Here is a 9,526-nt window from a genome sequence, read left to right as displayed (position 1 = left end):
TTCCTTCCTAGTTAAATTTACCCTTTTTAATTTTTCATATTTATTTCCTATCTTATTCATAGCCTTTTCCTTTTTTGTTTTCTTTAGGTCACGAGCAGTTGTCCAAGCATTTCACTACATATCGTACTGTGTATGACTGTGTACGTGACAAATAAAATTTGAATTTGAGAAGTTTTCCACAAACAGAACTGCAAAATGGGCTTATTGTCAGGTCAAATGTGTGATATATGTGTGACAGAAATCCACACTGCACACTGATGTGGCAGTAACAAGCAACCTGTCAACCAACCCCGGTGTTCACCGGTCCAGCGTACCAGTGGAAACCCGCTCAAACAGAAGCGTGAGACGTGGTAGTTTTCTTTCTATTTCAAAAACAGGCCACAAGATGGCGCAACGCACTTTAAAAATAAACCTATATCCGTCCTTGCCGCCTATTTTAAGCCTTTTTTCAAATGGTTTGCTCACAGGTTTTGTCCACGGTGCTGTGGTTTTGTACATTTCCTGCTGACAAGCTGCAAAACATGACCCAGTGTTGACTAAGTGGAGTTTCTGGCGCCTCGTAGTCTCGTCTTCCACCCGAATAACTTTTTTGATATTTACAGATTTAGTTAGATGTGTTTAGTTAGTGTATTTGGATCTTCCTCAGTAATAATGACTTAAAAATCTTTTTAAATAAAAGTATTTTTGATTTGAAGTATTTATTTACGTTGGTAATCCTTTAATATTCAGGGGTGGATCCAGTGTGTTGTGCGGGCAGCTCTCACCTGCTTTCTGCGCAGACAGCAGGTGGTCGGCGGAGCGGTGCCCTTCCCTGAGAAAGTGTGGATTAAACAGCAGCCACAGGCGCTGTGCCCACGTGGGATGTGTCCCACGTTAGAGCACCGCCCCTTAATCGCTGGACGCAGCTGCACAGAAACTACTGCCTGTCAGTCTGACTGAGGACGCACTTTACTTTCCACAGCAGTCCCGCAGCTCGATTAACCGAAGGCTCAGGCAGAAAGGCGCACAAGGTAAGTTCTGCTCTTTCACGCTGTGTACGTTTCTGATGTCATTAGTGCCAGCTGTGGGAGGTGTGACCGTGAGACACCTGATAGAAGTTTTTGATCCTGTTAAGCAACGCGATCAAAGTTAGCAGTTATTACACCGGGAATGAATGACAGGCACGCTGTTAGCGAGAAATCCAGGATTCACTCCAGTCATTACTTTGTATGCTGTTTCGTTTGTTTACTGATTTATCCACGATCACTGTTTCTCATGTCGTTGGAGCTTTCTGAACTGGTGCCAAAAACTGAAGCGTGATCATATCGCTTCCCGGTTGAAGGCTGCCTGAGAGCAGTCAGACATCTGACAGAGGCTCGTTCCTATTCTCTGATAACAAAAAATGTTATCTGCACTTCGCCCAGCCTACTTTAGTTTAGTTTTGTTTGTTTTTGGTGCTGTTGTGCTGCTGTAAGCCATAAATCGTGTGTAGTGTGCCAGCCTGTCAAACATGACTCCAGGGACCTTTATTTAAAACCCGGAATGAGATATTTTCTATGCATCGAAGTTCAAAAAGGTAAAGCTGCTGGTTAGTTAACTCTTCCTCTCACAACCACCTACTCAGTGGCTTCTAGACTCTAAATACCACCTCAGACTTTATTTATTTTGAGCTACACACCGACATACGTTGCATAATAAAGAAAGGTGTGGTGTTGGCAGCCTTTACAGGCCGGCTACTAAAAAGAAGCTCAATGAGAGGCAGAAGCCACCTGTTAATGTTTTGCAGTGTAACTACAAGTTAATACACAGCTGGACCTTGCATCTAGCAGGTCTTCCTGATGAAGCAGGAAAAAGCCCTTCAGCCTGGACTAATTTGTTTATCCTTCTTCCATGTGTTTCAACATACTGCACGAGCTCGCCGGCTGCTATGTTTCATATGGCTTGGGAGATGATTCATGAGACACAGTTTTCTGGAAGCTCTAAAGAGTCATACAAATAGCAGTAGCGCTCCTTCCTAGTGCTGTGTGAGCAATCATTTCCTGTGTAGTTTAAGAATGTGAAGTTTAGATACAGCTTAGGTTTGCCCATCGAACTGTGAGAATGAAAGATTGCTGTACAGTGCTGTACAGTGCAGCGAGGAATGCCCAAACCTCTACATTGGAGAGAGCAAACAGCCACTTCACAAGTGCATGGCACAACACAGAAGAGCCACCTCCACAGGACAAGACTCAGCAGTCCATCTGCATCTTTCTTAAGGATAAAGGACACTCTTTCGAGGATGCCAATGTTCACATTTTGGACAGAGAGGACAGATGGTTTGAAAGAGGAGTGAAAGAAGCCATCTATGTCCACTGTGAGCGACCATCTTTGAACAGAGGCGGGGGTTTACGACACCAACTCTCTGCCATCTATAATCCACTTCTGAGATCTCTCCCCAGACGCCTTAACGCCCACTCACATCCTGGGCCATCTGACCTCAGGAATTCGCATGATAAGGTGGGGCCAGGTTTCAAAATGAACTCACCCGAGACTCTGGCTGATTGGGACCCACACCCAGTTTCACACCTTGGCTCAGGCGATTAGAGGATCATCAGGGGGTCCTGTTGTCCCTGTGTGGGGGGTTACTCCCACTAGGTTTATATCTGGGACTCTCCACCATTTGACCTTAGAACTGAAGAAGCTTCTCGGATGAGAGGTGAAACGTCTTCAAGCAACTTAAAGAAGTCCAGACGCTTTTCTTTGCAAGCTCCTTTGACTACGATGACCTGGATGACTGAGAACCTTCACAGACAGAATGAAAGATTATTCTCCAGCATGGAAAGAGTGTTTTTTGTTTTTGTTTTGTTTTAATCCCTGCTGGACTTTATATTTTATAGTAAACAACCTCTTTCTGCATCAACATCGAAGTGCGACCGCAGAATTCTCCTCTCGCTCGAATTCCCCCTTCATTTACCCTTTTTTTGGCTTCATGCATTATGATGTAAAATGCGTTGGAAGTCACAGTAAACTGTATATTCTTGTCTCAGTGGCTTTGACGCTCGTGTGCCAAACATGGTGAGCTATGACAGATTCATCTGTGATTCCTGGTTGTCTCCTTTTAGCACTGAAGTGTACTGTACATCTGAAAGAATACACAAACATCAAGCAGCAATAGGGGCTGTACGTCAGATTCTTGAACCATTGTAACACATGAGGAACCAGTGCGATAAACTGACTGGTGAAACAGAAGCATACAAACGTCCCCATTTGTAAACTGCCACTTTACTGTTGGAAAAATGAGTGTGACAGGGTTCAGTAGCTTACATTGCAAATTCCCATGGCAGCATTTCATTTTTAGTTGGCATTTACCAGCTTTACTGGAGTTTAACCTAACAACAGTCCCTGGAGGTTCAGTGAGTGCAGAAAGCTGCACAGCCCCCTTGACTCATGGTGCCAACTGAGGAACTACAGTTTTATGGTCCTTATGAAGGATCTAAAAGAAACGTTATTTAATAGACCAAAGTCTATCTTTAGTTTCAGGATAGTTATCAGGGTTTTAAGACCTTTGCCTGACAAAACAGGTCAATTTATATACGCACAGTGGGTGGCATGGTTGTGTGATGGTCAACACTAGTAAGCGCTAGTAATCACCTCACAGTAAGAAGAGCCTGGGTTTAAATCCACTGGCCTGAGCTGTGGCTCATGCTCGGTGATCAGAAGGCTGGTGGTTCAATCCTTGATTCCTCAGCTCCGCATGCCAAAGTATTCTTGGGCAAGATGTATCTACTGGAGTGTAAGTGTGTGAATGCTAGACTGTGGGAAGAAAAATTCCCTTTAACAGGAAAAGCCAGGCTCACCGAGGGCCAGCTATCTGCGATGACAGGTTGGGCTGAGGGAAGGAAGACAGCACAAAAAACCTGCTCTGGAAGAGAGATTAATAACTAATAATTAAATAAAAAGTGGTGTGAAGCACATAGTGGGTGAAGAAGGTGAGTGAACACGAAACATTTAGTGCACTGTGGGAAGCCCCTGGCAGCCTAGGCCTATTGCAGCGAACTAAGGGAGGATTCAGGGTCACCTGATCAGGGTCATGGTCAAGGTTTGATAGAGGCCGCAAGGATCTTTCGGGTGGAACAGGGTTGGTGAGCAGTTTCTAGATCTGTGCAACAGGGGCTTATCTTGCAGGTGGTGTGCAGGCATCCAGGTGAAAAATATGAAGTCAGGTTGAGTTGAAGGGAAATTTGCCCCCTGCTCCCTTAACGAGTTGCCACAGTGGATGGCTTTCCTCCATTCCTTTTTTAAAAAATCGTTTCGTTCCTTTTTTTAGTATTAATGATTGGTGAAACTGTGGGACTTTTGAATCATATTAATGATTGTGAAGGTCGTGATTGTGCTAATACATTTCACAGTTCATGGTGTTTCGACCCAGTTCTGCCTCTGAAACAGTGTTTGTTGCTTGGTTAGGATTAGGTTAGATGGTTACAGTCATCAAGACATCTACTTGTGAGCTTGTCGAGTATTAAAATCACTGAATGTCTTTGTGAACTGAATTGTTAAAAATATGTGAGGTACAGTAAAAACAATGACAACAGCCTGAAACACTGACCCAGAGTGGAAGCTTGTAGTCATCATTGCCAGGGAGGTGTTGTAAACTTTCTCCTTCCTCTCTGCAATATGTTTCCTTCCTTGTTCCACAGCATAAAAAACAGGCACATGTGTCCAGGCATCAGCTACACTAAAAGAGACAGGAGCTCTGGGAGATAGGTGCGGCCCGTCGTTCCGTGTGGTCTGCTGCTTAATCATCTGCGCTATGGTTAAAGTTCCCATTTGACTCGTAGGAGTCATCTCTGCCACTTCAGGTCAGCTTAAAATAGGACAGCAAACAAACACATTTCTGCTTCCCCATTTCTACATTGCAACATTGGCACATATCGCATATAAACACAGTTAAGCTGGAGCCACTGAAGGACCGACACAGCTGTAGTAATTTTACTGCGGTGCGGTGCATCACCTGAAGCGTTAGCCTGATGGTACCAAACTCTGACTCTTATTGGGTTGAACTTTGTGCAATTTTGTGGGTTTTTCTGGCGCTAATCTAGTTTACAGAGTCTCTTGTTTACATGTTTTTGCTTGTGACGATGTCCTTTCGTATCATGTGCTGTTTTCTTTTGCAACATGACACTTGTCTATTCCAAGACTAGCTTTCATGATTGCTGGCGTACAGAAGCTGCTGTTCCTGCCAGGCAGTGATACACGGCTGTCCAAACCTTTAATGTGCCTCTCTGTGGTGTGAGTGGTCCAAGTTCACAGATGTGTAATGTTAGGTTGTCGTGAGTCCGTTTATTGGTTTATTAAGGAGACTGTAGGGACTTCTAATAACGTGTAGGTAGATGTAATAATTGCTCCTGTAAATTGTTGGTGTCAGTGCGACTCTTGATAAATTATTTTCTGATAGAGCCATGTGGAGAACACGCCTTGCAGGTCAAATGGGCCTCCAGAAAGCAGCCCCGAAGCTTCACAAGTCTGCTCCCGTTTGAGTGAATTTAGACCTTTCCCCCTCTGAAGTTGACTGATGTATACTGTGATCTGTCAGTCTTTCTACCTATCTCATGACAAATCTTCCTTTGTTTTGGCAATGCTGCCTGAACACGCAGCCAGATTTCTGAGAGCTGAGATAATACTGTGGAGCTTTGGGGCCTGGTGGAGGGCAGAGCCCACAGGCTGAAGTCCACATGAGTGCAATGTTTTCAGAGGCAAGCTGCCTGCTTATCAGGTCTACAGAGGGTTCCTTCCTGGTTTTCTTCAATCCAGTCTGTAATTACTGTTGCTGGCTGACGGCACTACAGTATGTGCATTTCCCAGCACTCCCAATGTTTTCCTTGTGTTGTCAGCTTCCTATTGTATCCTGATAGCCAGAAGCTCCGTGCTCTGCAGAAACAAATGAAGACAGTGCATTGACACTTGATCCAGTTTCTTACATTGTATTTATTGCCTTTAGGTTTAAAGCACAACCAATGTTTTCACATGGTGTTGTTCAATCACTGATTGTCTTACACTCAGTGAGTTAAGAGTATCTCTTAGAGATAAAAATGTTGATATTCTGTACTTATTTGCTGTCAGACTTCTGTGGAATCTGCCACTGAATTGATCTTTTTAACAAGCTTTGCCTGTGTAGCTAAAACCCAGATATAGTTTGCTCTTTGACCTCCAAACAGTCTGCACTAGAGTCGGAACGATGTATCAGTCCACTGTTATTATTGGCTGATGTTTGCCTTTTGGAGATCGTGTCTTTCTCTCAACCATCAAGTTATCTAATGTATCTTAATAGGTTACTGTTCCCGTTAATAATTTTACATGTAAAAAGAAAAAAGGCTTATGAGCTAATGAGCTAATACTGTTGCACATGTTCAGAGGATATCCGTCCACTTATGACCACTAATCACAGATTGTGATAGGCTAAATGTTACTCACTGGACGCTCGCTGGTTTAAAGTGGAAGTTGGAATATTTGACTGTGAATCAAACCTCCTTGATGACTTTTTTTGGTGGGAGCACTGATGTCCTTTTCTGGTCATGACGTAGAGCTAGATCTACCAGAAGCTTGGTAGTTCAGTCCATGGTTCTGGGTCTATGTTTGCTTTTATAGAGTCTAAAAGTGCGATATGAACACCAAAAATGTCATAAATGGTTTAAAATTGTTTTCTTATCAATTTTTGACATAGTCTATTAAATAGTTTTCGAATTTAACATCATAGTTGAGTGTTTCTTAGTCTTAGACTAGCTTGTTAGTTTACTTTTCCCCCCCTTCGTTTAGTCGACTATGAAATTAATTGACTGGAACATCCTTAGTGTGCACATGTTTGTTTGTTTTTTATCTGAGTGGAGGTCTCTTCATTGAGAAACTGATACTGCAAACCTCAGCCACCACTAGGCAGAGGTGGGGAGTAACGAAGTACAAATACTTCATTACTGTGCTTAAGTAGAATTTTTATGTCTCTGTACTTTACTTGAGTAGTGATTTTTCTGACAAGTGTTTACTTTCATGCCTTACATTTTCAAAATGGCCTTTCATTCATTTCATTCAACGATTCATTTACTTGTGACTTTATGGTGTCAGTCTGTTTGTTTTTTCATTATTATTCAGTTGAATCAATTTTTTCTCTAAATTTTCATAGATATGGCATTCACACTGGCCACTATTTTCCCTACTGGCAACCCTTTTTCTTTGCTTTAAGTCATTTGAGGGAAGTTATTAATTCCTCACTGCGGGCCATTAAACATCACACCGATGTGAGCCTAAACAGCAACACAGGAAAGAAAATCCTGCTCGCCTATTAGTCACCAGGGGATGTCACGTAAAGATAGATGAAAGAGCCAAAATGGCATGGCATAGTCATGGGTTAAAGTGGGCCGGTGTTTTTATTTATTTACTTATTTTGCGCAACATTATTATTAGTTTTGTATTCACATTTTTGTTTAGTTGAAAGGATTTATGTTTGAAGCCTTGTAGTTTTCTCATGGTGGTTTTGAACGTTTGTTTTCCTTTCCTTCTTTGTTCATTTACCTCGTGGTATATACACATCCACCCAGAGTCTATAACATCAACATGCAGATCATTTAAACTGCCAGTTCAACTAAGCAGACTCATCAAATCAATGAAGCCAAAGCAAACAGAAGTCAACTGACTTAAAGTAAAGAAAAAGGGTTGCCAGTAGGGAAAATAGTGGCCAGTGTGAATGCCATATCTATGAAAATTTAGAGAAAAAATTGATTCAACTGAATAATAATGAAAAAACAAACAGACTGACACCATAAAGTCACAAGTAAATGAATCGTTGTTGCTTCCCCCCCCCTCTTTGGTGCCATTTTTCAGATACACAGGTATACAAAGGCCATACTACATAGGGTACAAAATGTTTTGTTTATGCCTCTTTTTAAAAAATTATTTCTGGCTTTGCTAGTAACAAATTAACATGTTCCTGAGGGCCACAGACAAAGAAAGTATATATCTTATAGAGTAGTGTAGGAGGACATAAAGATTTAAAGATTTTTGTTGTGTAGGTGTTGCAGGTACACTTTCACATTCCTAAGATTCCTCATACTGAAAACTGATACCTGGCGGTGTCTCTCAAAGGCTCGTCAGTGCTTTCATTTTATATGTAGGACACTCAGTTGCATGCTCATCCGTACGCAGGAATGAGATAAAATGTTCTCACAGTACTGTGAAAAACAAAGTACATCGCATGATTCAGTAGCTTGAAAAACCACATTTAGCATCAAGAACCTAAAGTAATCGTTTTCTGTAGGATTGTGTCATTCTGTCAATTTGTTGTGGAGGAATTTTGTCCCACTTTTCTTTACAAGAATCTGCCAAATCAAATTTGGAGAGCTACCTGCTCCAGTGACCCAACATGAGAGCCGTGTGCTTGGGATCATTGTCCTCTTGCATGACCTAGTTTAGGCCAAGCTTACTGTTAGTCTTACATTTGATTCTCGAACAAGTTGTTATATAGAGGAGGTCAGGGTGGGCTCAATAACTCTAAGGTCCTGTGGCTGCAAAAAAACAAAACAAAAAAAGCCTAAATCATCACCCCTCCACCACTTTGGCTGACAGTTGGTATGAGGTGTTTGTGCTGATATGCTGTGTTTGGTTTTTCCCAGATGTGGTGCTGGGAATTATGGTCAAACATCTTCACTTTGGTCTTGTCTCACCAAAGGAGATTCTTCCAGAAGTCTTGTGGTTTGTTCAGATGCGACTTTGCAAACCTAAGCTGTGCTTACAAGTTCTTTTTTAAGAGGAAAAGAGCCTTTCTCTTGGCCACTGTTCCAAACAAGCATTAGTTGTTTAGGAGTTTTGTTTCTTTTTTTTTTTTTTTACAAAAAAATGATTGCACAAAGTACTGTGACATCACTGACAATTTATCAGATATTAGTACTTCCTGGATTGATAATTAAAACAAACAAACCAAAGCTATTTCTATATAAAAACCAGCCTTTTTACAATTAATCACTTCCCTTGATCTTCTCAGGACTAAGGTAGTTTCACTTAATTATACTCCTTTCTAAACACACAGGAAACTTAAACCTACATGCAATCAAAATCTCCAATCCTATTAAGCATTATATGGTTAGACATAAGACGTGTATGGCGTGTGTGCATGTGCGTTCAGCCTGCTTCATCTGTCATTAGTTATATTTTTTACAGCTGCTTTGCGGATTCACTGTGTCGGCCCACAAGTGACTTTCCATTCTGTCAGGCAGGGATGGTGAAGTCATAGGACTCTGCCAGAGACAGTGCAGTTAGAGTGTTGAGCATCGACTTGGCTCTGAAGACAGTAAGTGGTACCTTTTCAATAGTCCTCGCAGGCTCCTATAGCAGATGTTTCCAATAAGGGTGCCTGTTTTACCACTTTGCTTAGACTGTAATGTGAATACATAAATGCAGTAAACATCTCTTTGACTGAGCCGTCCACCAAGGGCATGAGAGCTTATTGAGCACTCACCAAAGTTTAGAGTAAAATGATGTCATTGCATAGAGAAAATACAGCAACAGACAATAGTGATGACAA

The 9,526-nt window shown here is 41.9% G+C and overlaps 2 protein-coding genes across 9 annotated transcripts in view; one reads left to right on the top strand and one right to left on the bottom strand.

Moving 5' to 3' along the window:
- dkk3a (dickkopf WNT signaling pathway inhibitor 3a) overlaps positions 1-4,758 on the bottom strand; it is a 19,452-nt gene extending 14,694 nt beyond the window's left edge. For 2 of the 4 annotated variants that reach the window (XM_013913023.1, XM_005741571.1), the window contains exon 1: positions 4,565-4,758. In XM_013913023.1, coding sequence (XP_013768477.1) covers positions 4,565-4,590 — 26 coding nt within the window. In that variant the 5' untranslated portion in view covers positions 4,591-4,758. Of the gene's footprint in view, positions 1-764; positions 823-4,564 lie in introns of those variants that run through there. The other 2 variants (XM_013913024.1, XM_005741572.2) reach the window with 2 other exon arrangements.
- mical2a (microtubule associated monooxygenase, calponin and LIM domain containing 2a) overlaps positions 908-9,526 on the top strand; it is a 42,032-nt gene continuing 33,413 nt past the window's right edge. For 4 of the 5 annotated variants that reach the window (XM_013913020.1, XM_013913021.1, XM_013913019.1 and 1 more), the window contains exon 1: positions 908-1,010. The gene's annotated coding sequence lies outside the window, so the exon portion shown is untranslated. The remainder of the gene's footprint in view (positions 1,011-9,526) is intronic. The other variant, XM_013913022.1, reaches the window with a different exon arrangement.

The sequence above is a fragment of the Pundamilia nyererei genome, unplaced genomic scaffold (genome assembly GCF_000239375.1).
Source record: "Pundamilia nyererei isolate P.nyererei 1_Seehausen unplaced genomic scaffold, PunNye1.0 scaffold00112, whole genome shotgun sequence".
Lineage (NCBI taxonomy): Eukaryota > Metazoa > Chordata > Actinopteri > Cichliformes > Cichlidae > Pundamilia > Pundamilia nyererei.
This window is presented reverse-complemented; position numbering and strand designations above follow the sequence as displayed.